We start from the raw sequence: 16,554 nt of genomic DNA, 5'->3' as shown, positions 1-16,554 counted from the left end.
TGAAAAGCACAGTTAGGTGGAGTAATGGACAGAGTGTTCAAAGGATAACAGAGCCTCCTACTTCAGTCAGAATCTAAAACAGCTACTTGGAAAGGTATTTGAATTCCTTGGAAAGGTCTTTTGAACTCTTTAGTGTCACCTGTCCAAAAATCAGTGCACAAGTCTGAACAAGTCCACAGATAAATGGAAAAGCTTGGTAGGAGGGAGAGAGCCCTTCAAGCAGGTGAGAGCTGTGTGAACTCACCTGAGGTGCCACTTTCCTTTCCTGTCGGTGGCTTTGAGGTCATGGAACTTCTGGCATTGTTCCTACAAGGATTCAGCCACCCTTGGGGTTGGAAACTCCTTCTCAGGCAGGCCCAGGAACTCCAGGTGCTGCAGTGAGGGCAGGGATTGGGCTCTGGGGGCTTTGGAAGCAGCTCCTCCACGGGACACGAGTGAGTGTGATTGGAAAGAGGTGTCTGAGGAGGCCACTGAAACCAGCACTCAGTTGGGCTCCACACTGCAGGTGGGGTGTTGTGCTTGTCTCCTGAATTGCAGAGTGCTCCCAGCACCCTTTTGATGTTGTCAGTTGAGGAAAAACAAGCAAACAAACAAAAAACCCAAAAAGCCAAGCTGACTTTTCCTCCATGTGCCCCAGAGCCTGAACTTGGTGCAGTATTTGTGGCAGAATATGGGCAGAAGACTGAGTCAGCCCCTTCCACCCCAATCCAAACTGGCTTTGAAGTAATTATTTTAAATCTAATTTTCTGAAATTATATCCCTAAGATACAGAATCATGTTTTCTTTCAGTTATGAGAACAGATCTTTTTTAACAAAAGGCTGGGATCTTACAGAAGTGCTTGACCCTGGGAGAAAACTGCTTTGAAATGATCTGAGCCATCAAGGACTAAACAGCCAGTAAGGAAATTCTCTGGGCAGGCACCTCACTGCGAGCTGCTAAAGCAGTCCTGATGTAACTAATGAACATTTTGTTTGCTGCCTCTTTACTTTAAACCAACATGGAACAAATGGCCAGAAAACCTCAGTATATTTTGGGTGTGTGAAGGATGAACCTGAAGGGTTATTGGTTGCCAAGAGAGATCCACCATGTCTACTCAATAGTTAGAACAAATTCTTGATTAAATTTTTTCATCTCATGCCCTAAGGAAGAGGTTTGACCTGTGGCTGGTCCCCAGGGCTGCCTCTGAGCTGTGCCCCTTCCCCAGTAGAGATTTAGGATTCCTGAAGTCACAGTCCCTTGTGCTGGGCAGAGGCAAAGCACCAAAATCAGGTAAGCAGGCAAAATCAGTCTTCAAGTAAGTAAAGACACCCAACACTTCTATTAAAAGAAGTTTAATCCAACATGGTTTCTAAATATTAACCACATCTCCAGCTGTGACATGCAGTACATTTTTTTACTTAAAAAAAAAAAGAGAAATACAAAACAAGTATAAAAATGAGCCCAGGTCCCCTGAACATCACAGTGTGTGCCAGTAAATATGACAAGAGAAGGGAGAGAAACATGGGGTTTCATACAGGAAAAGGTTCAAAGAAATCTTTCTCATCAATCAGAGATTGTCTGTCCCATTTAGAAGCAACCACTTGTTTTGCATTTACTCTGTCAGTGGTCAGGAAGCAGGAGATGTAGGAGCTGCCTGCTGGACAACTCTGAGCCTGAGCAGCACCCCCTGGTCCCTGCCAGCTCCCCTGTCCTGCTGGCAGCTGCCACAGGGAACTGGAACCCAGGTGCTGATTTTATTCCAAAGGAAATCTGCCTTTATTGTTTCATCCCTGGTTTTCACTTACTCTGTTAGGACCATCTGCTCTCATTTTAATCACACCTGTTCTGGCACTGTATTCATTTTTAAAACATCCATACAGGTTTCTTTATCACAGACCTGTGTGATGCCACCTGTGAGGAGTGTGCCACGCTCTTCCCAAGTGTTTATAAATGGACACAGATATTCCAGGGTAGGTTGTGCTACCTGTGAAAACAGCTTGTACATTCAGAAGGCTTTTTCCCTGGAATACACCACTACAAGATAAATCACATCCTTCCAGGGGAGAAAAACCAACCCAACCCACCCCACCCAGCCACACTGAAAAAGGGGGCTGGGGAGATGAATTCATTGCAGACATTCTGTAGTTTGGGGTTGGTTTCTTGGCCTTTTCACAGTGGGGAGGGGGCACTGCCCTCCTGGGGCCTGGGTGCATTCACTGTGGCAGCACCAGTGGCCAGTGGCACAGAGCAGGACATCAGCACTGCTGCCTGGGGCACAAACACCTGCAGGTTCCTCCAGGCAGGTCCTGCTGGGAGGTATTTGCCAAGCCTGCCTTCTCTGGCTGTGCAACCACCCCCAGGGCTTCCACAAAAACAGGACAGGGCTGCCCAGAGCTGCCTCACCTGCTCCACCCCTTCCTGTGGTGGAACTGCAGCAGAGGGGATGTGACTCCATCCAAGCAGCTTAAAACAAGGGATACTGAAGGTTTGATGAGCCAGCTGCCCTGCAGCACCATTAATACTTTGAGGTTTGCTCTTGCTGCAGATTTCCAGTTGTCACTTTTCCTTGTCACAGACAGACAGGAGATACAAAGGTATTGAAACTAATGTGTTAACTGCACTCCTTGCCTTCAGTGCTTGGGAGTATTCAGACTGGATAAAGAAATACTGTTAGTTAATAAAGAAAAATACAACAGGCATCCAAACCTCTCCTCTTTGGCAAGGCAAGAAGTATAAAAGCTCTAAGTGTTAAAGGTTTGGAAAGATGAAAGCACATTAAAAGCTGTAAATGTTAAAAATGCTGTTCCACTTACTGAGGACATGGATGTGCTGGGTGGGGAGGGGCAACAGAGAATTGAGCTGTGTTGTTTGGACAGATCTGCTGTAGGATCTGTAGTTGCCAAGGAGTGTTCAATGGCACTGGGAGTAGTCTCCTTTTCCACATCACTGCCCTGTCTGTGCTCTGGTGATTCCATAAACAGTGAAGTGGAAAGGGGCTGAAATGAGGGGATATTTCAATTGGCAGTGCATTCAGCAAAGAGGAAAGTGCTTGATCATCTTCCCTTCATGCTTGGTTGGTGTTTGGTTCTTCAGTCTGAGTCAGAGTCGGAGTCCTCATCTGAGGGGTGAAACAAGGAACAAAAGTGAAAATGCAAACTGGAAATCCCCCCAGCTGAGGCTCTGGCTGGGACAGAGAGGCTGTGCTGACAAGGGTGTGCCTCAAAGGACACAGAGGGCTGGGAATGAACAACTCTGTGAAATGACAGCTCTTGCTGAGGTGATGGCACCTGAAATGGTGTTTGAAGGAGTTGGGAGATGCTGCTGAGAGGTCCTGCTGGCATCCTTGCTGCTCTGGGCACTGCTGTGTGCTCAGCAGCCCTACATCTCTGAGATGCTGAGAAATCCCAGCAGGCCCACAGAGCTCCATCCTTGTGGCCTCAGCACTTAAGAGCCCCTGTGTAAACACAAGTTGGGGCTGCAGGGCTGAGCCCACCTTGCATGGCCACAAACACCAACAGGAAGCTGTGTGACTGCACTTCTGTGAGTTTATGTATTTGTGCCTCCATCTCCAGGGGAATTAGATCTAATCTGTATCCTAATTCTGCACCCTTGCCACCTGATCATCTTCTGAAGGCAGTTCAGTTTTTAGCTTTTACAGTCTGTTTCCTGTTCCTTTTATTCTTTTTTCCTCTGTCTCTCTTTTCAGTCTAAAGCTTGAGAAAACACTTAACAGTCTACTAAAATCCCCAGAAGAGACTGCTGTTCACCTCCTAGGATTCCATACACACCTTGGGTGTTTGGTTTTTCGGGGGTTTTAGATGAGGTGTTCTGAGGGGATTTGGGATATTTTTTGTTTGTTTTTAAGTGTGGAGCAGTCTTTTTAATCCATGTGGGTGCAATAAGGAGTCACAGGGACATGATGCCTGATTTGGGCTCCTGGAAACTACAAACCAACTACCCCTGTGCTGACCTGAACTGGCTTTGAATACCCAACACCTTGTTTTTATCTTCTCCTAAGTGGATCTGTCTGATCTGAAGTAGAATAGAAAAAAAATTGATAGCAACCTTGTTAATTTTATGCTGTTTGACCCTTGGATTTTAAAGTCATTTGCCCACAGATGGTCAAAGATCATAAGAGGCAATCATGATAAGGAAATGATAAAGAGAAAAGCACTATTTGGACACAAAAAGCTGTGGATTAATGGATGTTAATTGTAAGTTACCAAAAAAAAAGGTAGAAGTTTGTTTGTTTTTCCAGCAGACATTTTAATAGGGAAAGAAAATCTGTACTGCATGGTGATTTCTATAATTGGCTCTGGGGCTTTTCAAAGTTAGATGTGAAACTCTGAGAAACTTCACATTCCTGGCTTGCAGGTTATCTTCATAAATCACTGGAATTCCATTTGCAGCTTCCTAACTGAGCAGAGCTGCGGCAGACAAACCCAAGAATAGAAACTGCTCTTACTGGGCAAGAGCTCTTGCTCCCTGCAAAGGGTGAAATGGAGAGGGAAATCTCACACTGCAGCTCGTGTGACAAGCAGGCAATTTTACCCACCTTCTGTCTTGTGCCCCTCGGGGGAATCGGAGCTGCCTTGCTTGAGGAAAGTGACCAGGTCATTGAAGGTGATGTAGAAATCAATGGCAAACACGATGGTGGCTGCAAACCCAAACACCTGAAAGGGCAAAATGATGCTCTCCTTAACAACAGCTCCAGTCTGTCAGGGACAAACCAAACCCAACCAAACCCACACAGGAAAAACTCCATGGTTTTTTTGGCCTGTGCCTTTCCAAAAAGGCAGGGAGGAGAAATGGTTTGTGAGACATTGGTATCACCTCAATTACAGCTGCTTTGGGAGCCTGAGAAGCGACCAGAGGTGTCTTTATCCCTGCCCCAGCCTGCAGCCCTCTTGGGCTATGGGCCCGTTCTGGACATCAGCACCTCCTGCACCTCCACTGCCCCAGGGCACCTCTGCCACCAAGGAATCACCTCCATTTCTTGGGAAATAATTTTCCACTTGTTTGCAAGGAGATGTGTCTATTGTTGAATGAACTAGACAGATTAAAATGATTCTGGAATTCTCTCTCCAGTGACAGAGCAGCAGAGTTGTGCCAAGCTGGGTGCTGGTGCTGGTCTAGGAGCCTGGGCTGAACACACTCCATTGCTCCATGGCTCACTGCAGGGACAAAGATTAAACAAGATTTGGGTTTGTATTGTGGGATGGTTTGGGAAGGGCTGCTGGCCCACACCACTGGGCACTGCTCTTCCCAAGCTTAAAAAAATTGTTATGCAAATTTTATTTGCATACATTATTGATGCTTAGAGTCAAGTTGCAGATGCAGGGGCTGTATTGTATTTCTGACCACTGATGGGTGAAGGGTCTCTCCTGGGCAGTCCTTGTACAGGAGGGTAAAATGATACTGCTCTTGTTTCAACTCATCCAAATAAAACTAAGCAGGAGAGGCAGGAGGTTGAAATTACTTAATTTAGACTGGCCTTAGCAGTTACAGGTTTGAGTTCTTTTTTTTTATCATCATAATAATAATAATTATTATTATTATTATTCCCTCCATTCAAGGATCTTGACACTCCTTGCAGGAGCAGCTAGTAAAATTAAAAAGTAGAATAGGTGTCTTACCTAAGGGTGCAGTTAACACTGAGCAGCTCTGTTAGGGTGAAAAATCTATTCATTGGTTCAAGACATGTTTTTCTGATTAAGTGACCATTTCTTCTTTGCTTTAAGCAAATTAATTCTCAGCTAATTGAAGAAATGTCTATGACTTGCAGTGGGGTCATATTTGAACTGTTTTTTAAGTACATCCATGTACTGAAGTGTACTCAGTTCACCACAGCACTCAGGTGGAGAGCTCATGCCTACTCACCCCTGCTGCTTTCGATGCTCCATCGCTGTATTTTGAGACAGCAGCAATTGAAATGGCAAAGTAAATGATGGCAGCGGTGACACAGCGCAAGAAATCCTGTGGAAGAAGCAATGGTGCCTTCTCAGACTGGTCAAGGATTTCCTCTAAAACCATCCTGAGAACTAACACTCAGCCCCTCTGTTGTTGCATCAGTGCCTTTGCTGGCGTGTGACCACAGCCTGGTTTGCTGTAGAGGAGGAACTGCTCATCTGTGAAACAGTTCTAAATAAGAGAAGACCTGAACCTTGGCAGAAACTTCTGCTCTTAAAGATGCTGGGATAAATCCTGCTGCTACCCTGCCTGTGTCAGGCAGACCTTCCTTCAGCCTGGGAAGGGCTGTGTGGGGTGTTTGCCTTGGAGTACAGCAAGGGCATTAATGGAAAGATCATTTGAAATGCCTTAAAAGCCTTGTGTTTGAGCAGAGCTCCTGTGGCACCAGAGGCTCAGGAGGTACCAGCTCTGTGGGAACAGGTGCCTGTCTCTCTGTGGATGCAGGGCTGTGTGGTGATCTCCAGGGAGACCTGTCTGTTCAACTCCTCATTCAGGAACCAAACACTTGGTTTAGTGTTGGAATGATTTGTACTTCTCATGTCCACTGCCAGCTCCACCAGCCTGCCCCAGGAGCCCTGGTGAGACCCCTGGGGTACGTCCTGCTGAGCTGTGCCCTGTCACACCAGCAGGGACATCTCTGCAGCGAGCTTTAAACACAGAGCTGTGTCCCAGGGCACGTCCAAATCACGAGGGCCGCAATAATGGCACCCTCAGCTCTGTTCACAATTAGCTCTTCTGCTTTTCCAGAACAGATGGAGGAGTAAGATTTGTCTCAAAGCACAAATCCTGCAAGAAACCTGACTCCTCTGAAGTCAGGACAAGGTCAGTATCTACACTGTGTGCCTGCAATATGTTATGGTAATGGCCATAATAAACACACAAGGGCCTTTTTTGTCTTAGTTCTGGAACCAGATGCATGTAGAAAATGGGAAAATGATGGAACAGAGATTACCAGCTGAGAGCTGTGCACAGTCATAGCCAAAGTCACTGATATTGTTTTATCTACCAGTGGCTTTGCTGAAGTTATTTTTATACACTGAGAGCTCAAATTCAAATCTCAGTGCAATGAACTACTGATGGTACCAAAAGAGAATCGAGATTGATAAGATCAGCAGGGCTTTTTGAAGTATTAGTACTGCAAGGCAGCTGCTCCCTTTGCAGTGATATTTGAGACTGCAGGGACATCCAGTGGCCAGGGCTCTCCTGCAGCCCCAGCACTGCCCCAGCAGCCACTGGGCTCCTTTGAGAGCATGAACCAGCCAGAGCAGCTCAGATTGTCTGTGGGTGTAACTCTACCTGAGAATTTAATCACAGCCTGACAAAGTCTGCCCATTATCAACAACACACCAGTTTCCCCCTCTGCAAGGGTGGCAATATGGAGCCCCCAGCAGTCAGACTTGGGCTGATGCTGGCCCTAAGCCATCTGCCTGGAATTGGGCATACATTCTGTGCTTTGATAAAGCCACGCTTTGGGTCAGCACTCAAAAAGCTGCAGTGCAGAGCAGAGCATAGTTTAGAGCGCTCTGGGACCTTGTGAAGCAGAAGCAGCAGGGACAAGTTTCTAAGAGGGCAGTAAAATTGTTAGTCACCCTGAACTCCTGCCCAGTCACTCTCCCTCCCCTCTCAGTGCACAATTAAATCTGAAGGTTTCTCTTGCACATCTCACTTACCGCCAAAGGCCAGTGGACTCCTTTAAACTTCTCGTTAAGCTTGGAGGCGTAGGCAAAAAAAAGAAACAGTGCCAGCAGAAACTCTAGGAGTGGTGCCATCATGAAAGAAGCTGCTAGAGATGCAATATAGCAGATAAAGATGATAAATGACAGCACCTAAAGTAAAGGGAAAACTCGAAGTTATTTGCATGGAACAGCAGAGCCGTAGGCAGCTGAGCAGCTCTGAAGTGTTATTTTCCCCGTGTATTTCTGTCAGGGCTGCTGCTGCTGGCATAGCTTCAGCATCCTACTTTTTTTTATTTTTCAGTGGGCCACTTTTTCTTGTTCAGCAGAGAATAAATCTGAAGTAAGGGTGTTTATTTCCATGTGTGCGAAATCGCTTTTCCAGAGCGCTGGGTGGATTTGCACCTCTCGAAGTCAGTAATTTGCTCTGGATTGTAAACAGCTCTACAACATAATTCTGAAAATAGAGTGGGGTGTTGCCAAGCAAGCAGAGCTCTAAGCTGTGACAGCTCTCATTTGAAACCCAAATCAGTGCTCAGACAGCCTGAAGTAACTCAGCATGTATAATCTTGGAGTTGAAAGAATAAAGTCTGCTGATGATGGATAGAAAAGGGCCAAGAATTAATTGTTCTGTGACTTCTGCAAGTGTCTGGTTCCAGTTTTCCAGCATGGCAGCTGTTTTAGAGAGTAATAGGACAGATAACTCCCATAGATTTATCTCCATAATGTATCCTAACTCTAATAAATAAAAAATGGCAATTTTTCCACAGTCAATTGAAATACCTTTAGAATATGGTTCAAAATAGAAAGTTTCACAATGGGAAAACAACTGAAGAAAATGCATTTTCACCTAAACCAGGCAGTACCAGAGTGCTGTCCTACACTCCCAGACTGTTTGTATAAGTGGATGGTGAGGAAGCCATGGAGAAGCTCAAGACCATTTTCAGTTGCTGTACTGGGGGTTGGTCACCTCCAAAAAGAGGCTCCAGTCCTCCTGTTTAACTGCCTTACATGGGGACTGGTTGCTGTTTCACTCAAATTAGCTTGAAGTAACAAAAGTAGGCAGGAAGCTGAATTACACATTATTATGTACCAGTTTGCACCTGGGCTACTCTGTCCAGCCTTTCCTCCTGGAGACAAATCTCTGCCTTCCAAAAGCTCAGGGATGCTTCTGGTCAGCACAGACTGAGCAGTAGATTGCAAAGATTTTTTTAAACTTATAATTCCAAATCAGGACACTGACATTCCCACTCACAAAACACTGAAAATAAATGGATTCTTTTCCCCCAGATGGCACATCTAAAGGCAGATGTAGCTTCCTGCAAAGGTAATCAATGCATTTGCCTCATTAAATTTCAGCTCTGTGGATTTCTTTGTTTGCTGCTACCATAGGTTCTTGGGGACCACCTAAACGTCAGAAAAAAATCATCATTACACTTAACTGATAAGGCTCCTATAATTATTAATTGGTAATTACTCCTATGAGAGGTCATTCAACCCTCAAATACATGCATCAAAAAAACCTTTTATGTTTAGGGGACAACTAAGCAGTTCAATCCCACAGAAATAATTTCTTGGTGTAATTAATTACCAAGCCTTTATTCTTAGCCTGTGTTTTGGGGAAAGCAGTCAGTGCCTGAGCAGGATGGTAACAGCTGGAATAAACTGTTTTCATCCATTAGGACTGGCTGGTGAGGTTAGAGAGGATGTGACATTTTTAGTAAGGGACTATATTTATCTTAAACGTCTATGCATTGTTCTTGTTTCACTGGTTCTAAGAAACTGAGCTGGGATAGTTTATAGAGCTCACTTCTGCATGGGCCTGCTAGCTGGTAACATCTGCCCCATTTGCTCATGTTTACCCCATTCTGAGGTGTTTACTGCTCACAAAGCCTCTCTGCAGGTTTTTCTTATTTTCATAAAGTGGAGGGAGTTCATTCCCTGTATCTCATCCTTAGTGTAGTATTTTCTTCCTATGAGCTGAAAGTGGTAAGAACTCTTTGAAGGGAAGTGGATTTATCAGAGCCTGACAACTCCTGAGAGAGGACTTCCTTCTTCCCATCACAGCACCTATTCCCTTCCCACCCCAAAGAACAGACTGCACTTGCTTTGTCAATCTGCTTCACTTGCATTTTTGGAACATAATTTAGACACAGTTCTATGTCTTTTTGGAATAAAAAGAAATCACCATCTATACGTGACATTTTCTTTTTGTTCTGGTGTTGAAAAAATATCTTCCTTTTTGTGGCTAAAGGCAGGTGTGTGATGGCTGAGCTGCAGGGGTGACCAGCAGCAGGGAGATGGGTTCAGGGCAGGTCCCACTGACCACAACCCTTCCAATGGCAGATCTTAGACTTGAACTAAACCTAGTGATCTCTTAAGAAAGGATTAAATACAGTGCTAAATAATACATCCTACTGGAGCAGCGAGGGGAGGCAGAGAGGCAAATTTCAGATATGTAAGGTGATGCTGCACAGCAGAGATGCCTTTGATCTCGATTCTCTTTGCGTCAGTAACTCCTGGGCTCTGACTGCTTTTGCACTGAGAAAAAAGCTTTCCTGGCGAAGTGTAAAGTGAAAGGAAGAGCCTTTGTGGTCTGTTCTTATCAGCTTTATGGCAGTTTGGGCCAGGGAAGGCTCCTGCTGTCTCCTTTCAGCCCTGGGCAGGCGTGAGGTTCACACACGAGCTGGACTCAGGGTGAAACAGGAGCAGGAACATACCAAGGAGCCCCTGATCCCAGGTGCTGGGGTGCCAGGGGATCCCTGCTTCTGTGCCAGGGAGGCTGCTGGAGAGACAGATCAGTCTGAGCATTTCAACTTTCTAAACGGGTCTGACCCAGAGAAGCTGGGGCAATACAAGTTGTTTATTTTAAAATGTGGTTCCCAGGCCAGTCCCTTGTTCAAACCAAGCCCTGCATGAGTGGTGGATGACAGCAGTGTCCTGCTGCCTGCTCCTCAGCCCTGAAGGTCAGTCACTGTATTCCCACCTTCCCACCCTCAGTGCTGGGATTCACTCCAGCCTGACCTGCCTCCACTTGGCAGCATCCCCTTGTGGGGAGAACTGCACCTCTAGGCACACTGAAAAAAAAGGCACCTCTTGATTCACAAGAACCCATTTGATTTCAGATGATTACTGGTGGTATTAGTAAAGGGGAAAGACTCTGAAGACTGGAAATTGGTCTGCAGTTAAACATCATTCCTCATTCTGGAGGCACTCAAGATTTCATGTGAAATGAATGTCTATAAAAGAACGGACCAGATTTTGAGAATGAAGATTTGAAAGATGGTATTTTTAGATACCTTCACTGGGGGAAGGCTGGAAGGCACAGGAAGGGGAGGGAGGCAGACCTTGGAAAGAGCCAGAGGATCAGGAGGAAGGAGGCGCCCGAGGTCTGTCAGGTGATGACTGTGGCACTGCACCTTGGTACTGCACCTCAGTCTTTGGTTTTCTTCTTTTCTGTCTCCTGTCACTGCCCTGACATGGATTTTAATGCCAAAGTTCCTTGGTAGCTTGGGAACAGCCCTGTGTAATACAAGAGCCCACAAATTGTAGGGTTTTGATGATGTTTCTCATTTCTCCTTGTGTAGAGCTCATTTCCTCTTCTGACAGCTGGAATGCACAGCTGTGGACTCCTGGAGCAACACTGGATATTACCTATAACTGTCTTTTCTGAATTACAGAAGTGAGCAGGTGCCTTTTCTGACCATTTAAGTGCACTTCTACTAACTCAAGCATTTGATGCTATCTTAAAATTTTAAAAATACACCTCCCCTCCCACAATACAAACACTGCAGTGCCAGTCTGTACTCAGAAATAATGACACCTACCTACGTACTTTTCCAGACTTCAAGTCTTCGTGAAAAACATCCTGCAAACTGAAAGGTGCTCTAGAAACTCAACAGCACCTTTCAGAATATACCCTAACCCCTCCAAGGACTGTCAAATGTTCCATTGCACATCCCATTTGTGCACCTCTGCACCTGTTTTCCTGGAGCTGTGTTTTCCAGGTCACTTCAGAGAGAGGTCAAGCAATGGACCTTGATTTTTGTTAGAGTTCTGTATCTGTGCTTAAAAAAAACAAAGGCAGCTAGAGAGGAAGTCTGTGAGTCTCCATGCCACTGCAAGTTCATTGCTAGCACTTTCAGAAAGCACTGCAGCTTCTGGGAGGGAAAAAAAAGCAGCAGCGTTTTATCAGTTTTGTCAATTTGTATTTACACAGCTTTCTTCTCTTCCCTTCACTTGGGATTGCACCCTGAGCACTGAGAGCAGCTGAGTCTGAGCTCTTCCTGAGCTGCTGATGGCAGGTTGGTGTGACTGCTGTGAAGGAATATCTGCATGCAGGAAGCTCTAATGCTGCAAAGACCAGGACAGGAACCTTTCATAGCTTAGCAAAAAAAAAGTAAAAAATCCTGGCAAAAAAGCAGCCTGACTGTTCACTAAGCACCTTTTATGTACAGTCCCATTCACACAAAACCCTTCTTTGGGTATTGTGTTTCAGAAAATAACTTTCCCATTTAATCCCATGCAATTATTACTTTATATTGTGTTCTTAGAGTGGCCAGGCATTACAAAGTTATACTTTACTGTACAACTAGCTTGCAGTTCAAGGCCTAAAAAACAATCCTGACAGTGGTTAGAGAGCACAGTGTCCCTGAAGGGAGGGAGGCCTGAGCAGTGCTGAGGTCATGGCAGCTCCAGAGGCATTTGTCTCCCCTGAGCAGGGAGAACAGACCTGCTGGAACACCGGGAATGTGGGGATGCTGGGAGGCACCACTGCCCAGCCCTTCATCTCCTGCCCCTCATCTCCTGCTCCCACCTCCTGCCCCTCATCTCCTGCTCTCACCTCCCTCCCCAGGAAAGAACAGCTTTGCCTAAGGCTTTACGAGTGAGTAGCAGTCATCTTCTGGGCAAGAGTGCATTTTGTTCTTGTATTCTTGACAGACAGACAAAGTGCATCACTCAGTGGTCTCTGCTGTTCAGTTACTACTTCTCTGCTGCATTTGTTGAGGAGATGAAATTCCTGCTTCCTTCAGAACTGGCTGCAGGAGAGGCCTTCTGGCCACAGACCCTGAGAAAGGCACAGGGGCCTCTTCCAAGGAGAGTTTACACCGAGCATCTGGAGTTTCAGTTTCGAAGGTCAGGTCAGAGGAGACTGAAAAGACAGGAGAAAGACAGGAGAAGAGGAGAGAAACAGGCACAATGATTTCTACATCCTTTTATGTCACCACAAAGGTGGCACAATTTTACTTATTCTCACTGCATTTTTATAAAAACGAAAGAAAATGTAGTGCCACTGCATGCTGGCTTCAGGAGAGTGAGGAGATGCCAATTAAAGCAGCCACAAGGGCTTGAGTGGAACAGGCAGGTGAGCAGCAGAATCCACAGCTGGGATCCTGCCTGGACAAGCTCTGGTGCCAGTGTGAGAGTGGCTGTTAAATGGTTCCAACACACGACACAGGGAACTGAAAACTCATCTTTTGAAGAGTGGAAAAGAGTGAGGATGAGATGCTGACCTTCAACACAGCAACTTGAGTGGTTAGGAAAAATCAGTAGCTTAAGAAGAGTGTTAAAATGTGTGGAAGAAAGCGTGGCATGGAAAAGGGGAGAATAGAGAGGAAAAAAGAGGAACCTGTGAGATTAAAAATCATCGTTAGAAAATGGAGGGAGCAAGGCAGTGAAAATAAACAGGATTAGGAGAGACAGTGAAGCTTATGAATGTATTTGATGCTACTGCTTCTTTGTCTTTACAGATGTCCCAGGTGGAATAAAAAATTAATCAGGCAGGGTAGTGGGGAGGTGGACTGGATGCTCCTCAGAGGCCCCATACAATCCCAGCTATTCTGTGATTCTGTAGAGATCAAAAGGAACAGGGGATGGGGGGAGGATATCTTCCTTATCTGAATAAAATTTGAGATAATTAAGCCTCTACCTATTATCAGCTCCATCCCCAGCCTGGCCTGTTCTAGGGGAAGCACCCAGATACCCAGTTTACATGGGTACTGCACCAGAGCAAATCACACCTGAACATCCAAAAGATCCTCTGTGTGGAAATGTTATTTTCAAAAACGGCTCGAGAGCTGCAGAAATAAAGTGCATTTCTGGGGAACTGCCAAGATGCTGAATAATGTGATATTTGTAATAGTAATGAGCACCCCACTTTGCTTCTGAACAAAAGACACTGTTCAAAAAGTGCATCCATGAATATTATTTCCATACATTTACGCAGAACCCAACCCCACCCCACATTAGCACTGTGTCAGAGGAAAAATTAAACATTCAAGATGAGAAATACAAAGCTAAAGATGAAACACAGATTTAAAGCATGATAGATTTAACTTGGACTCATCTTCAATTATTTGGCACTGCATTTCTCTAATTGTGTACAGGCTGCATTTACTCTGGGGCCTGTGTTGTCTTCAAGGGTTTCTTCTGGCAAAGCTGAGACAACTGGAGAGAAACTAGTGCTGCCTCTTGTCTGCCAGGAAACCACGTCCTGAGCACGTGGGCTTGGCCTGCAAGGAGCACAAGGAAAGCTCTCTGCAGATGGGATTGTAGAGCTGCTTTCAGCCAGCCAAGCCCTTGGGAAGCCCTGAATGGCCTTACAAAGGATAAACCCCTGTTTTGTCAAGACAGAGCAGTTTTTATTACTCCAAGGAGGCATCGTCAGTACTTCTCTATGACAGCAAAAGGGTGAGTCTGATCCCATGACCAGAACAGTATTCCTCCAATATGTCATCATTCTGAGAAGTTAAAAAGCCAGACTGCCTGAAAGCCATCAGTAAAGGAAATTCCAGTGTGTGTTATAGTATGTAACAAAAATACATGCCACTGGAGCCAGGTTAGCTGGGCTCTGGTATCTTCTAAATGTGTGGTTTTGTAAACTACAGATGTGTGAGTGATGGGTACCTGGAGGAGGGATGGGGTAGCTGGCATTTTTTTGGTGGAGCTGATAAAGCCCGCGGCCAGCTGCTACCCAGCCCGAGGCTTTCTCCACCACAGAAGTCATCCTAACCTCCTGAGGGAATGCTTTTCCTCTCAAAGCCAGCCTCACATCTGGCTGTGAGGGCAGCGCCTGCAGCCTCACAAGCCCTCAGAGCAGGTCCCCACCAGCTGGTCACAGACAATCCTGCCTCATTCTGTCTGTTCCTTATCTTTCCTTTGCTGGAATATCCTGGTTTCCTTCCCTGAGCCAGAACAGTGGATAGCCAGAGATACCTCGCACACCTGAACAGCGCTCCACGGACCTGACTGCCAGTTTGGGCTGTCCTGATATTTGGCTATCTGCTGCCAAAACTCCAGCACACTTAGTGTTTGAATTTATCATTATTTCTAGCAAAAATGATGTTGAACATCTAATTTCAATCAACGAGCTTCCTATTCAGAAGCTAAATTTTGGTGTGAAATACCCACTCCCCGTGGGGTGAGTGATCTCCTTCCCTATCACATGGGTACTGTTTCAGCTGTCAGGTTTAAGCCTTTAGCCGTAAAATTCCAGAAAGTCTCACACCACAGTCACTGCCCTGCTCCTGCTGCCACACTACTGCTGATCCAGGCCAGGTGTCCCTGGCCCTGTGCCCACCTGGGCTGGTGCCTGTCCCTCTGGGCAGCTCTCCAGCCCAAGCGCATCCCTCTGAGGGACAGCGACAAACACGGCTCCGGAGGGCTCGGGACAGCGGCTGAGTGACCGTGATACATGGCCTGATGCCACACATCATAAATTCATGAGTAAAGTCTTTCCTGACACACTCGGGACAGGCTGCCCCCTAACCTGGCTCCAGCCGATAATACAAACCACAGCTTTAGCGGTTACTGGATTACACCACAAATAGCTTAAAACGAAATCAAAGCGCTTTTTTACCGAAAAGGGATCCCCAATAGCGAAACACACTTAATGCTCTGGAAGTCTAACGTGACAAGTTCTGGTCTCTAACATGCTCTGCCTGAATTACGCTAAATCCATTATGTTTTGAGACAGCCCGGCAGTTCCCCCATTCCGGTAGGGGTTTCCCCGTTTTCCCCTTGGTTGTTGTCTCTCTCTCCCCTCGGCTGCTTTCCACGGTTTTCCCCTCCGTTGTTGCCCCCGCCTCCCCTCACTTGTTTCCCCCCAGTTTTCCCCTCAGTTGTTCCCCATTTTTCCCCTCAGTTGTAGCCCTCGTCTCCCCTCGGTTGCTGTTCCCCGTTTTTCCCCTCAGTTGTTGCCCCCCGTCTCCCCTCGGTTGCTGTTCCCCGTTTTTCCCCTCAGTTGTCGCCCCCCGTCTCCTCCCGGTTGCTGTTCCCCGTTTTTCCCCTCAGTAGTTGTCCCCGTCTGCCTTAGGCTGTTTTCCCCCAGTATTCCCCCAGCTGCTGCCCCCTCTCCCCTCAGCCGCACAGGGAGCGGCCCGGGACAGGTCGGTCCGGCGGAGCCCGCTCGGGTCCCGGCTGCCCCGGGGGTGGCTGCCGCAGCCCCCCAGCCCCAGTGTCCCGTCCTTACCGACTCCGCGAGCAGCAGCTGCCCCTTGCGGGAGCGCAGGAACTCCCGGGGGGGGAGCAGCGAGCTCAGCCCCGGCGGTGCTGCGGTCCCCGCGGACTCGGGGTCCTCCATGGCCGCGGCGCGGGCTGGGGCTGGGCTCAGCTCAGCTGGGGCCGGGCTGGGCTGGGCTCGGGCTGAGCTCGAGCCGGGCTCGGGCTGGGCGCGGGCTCAGGCTCGGGGTAGGGGGTTGGCCGTGGATTTTTTTTTTTTTTTTTTCTCTGAAGGAGGGAAGCGGAAATCGTGACACTGCGGAAACGTGAAAAAAAGTTTCAGCATCCCCAGCTGTGGGGGGCGGCCCCAGCGCCCGCCCCCAGCCCCGGGACAATGGAGCTGGGCTGCGGGACCGAGAGCGGCGAGCCAGGCGGCCTCGGGTCCCGCCACCCTGAACACACAGAACCGCCGGGATGGAAGGGGCCGCTGGA

General features: G+C 47.1%; 1 protein-coding gene across 1 annotated transcript; it reads right to left on the bottom strand.

Annotated features, from left to right (window-relative positions):
* Positions 1–1,316: 1,316 nt before the first annotated feature.
* On the bottom strand, positions 1,317–16,317 carry CMTM3 (CKLF like MARVEL transmembrane domain containing 3). The gene is made up of 5 exons (XM_030956300.1): positions 16,094–16,317; positions 7,621–7,776; positions 5,861–5,956; positions 4,536–4,653; positions 1,317–3,098 (listed from the first exon to the last, which is right to left on the bottom strand). The coding sequence occupies exons 1-5, from the start codon at positions 16,202–16,204 to the stop codon at positions 3,070–3,072; spliced, it is 510 nt and encodes a 169-aa protein (XP_030812160.1). The 5' UTR covers positions 16,205–16,317; the 3' UTR covers positions 1,317–3,069.
* Between the last annotated feature and the right edge of the window lie 237 nt (positions 16,318–16,554).

Source organism: Camarhynchus parvulus, chromosome 11 (assembly GCF_901933205.1).
Source record: "Camarhynchus parvulus chromosome 11, STF_HiC, whole genome shotgun sequence".
NCBI classification, from domain to species: Eukaryota; Metazoa; Chordata; class Aves; order Passeriformes; family Thraupidae; genus Camarhynchus; species Camarhynchus parvulus.
Note: the sequence above shows the minus strand (reverse complement) of the source record. Positions and strands in the feature narration are given on the sequence as shown.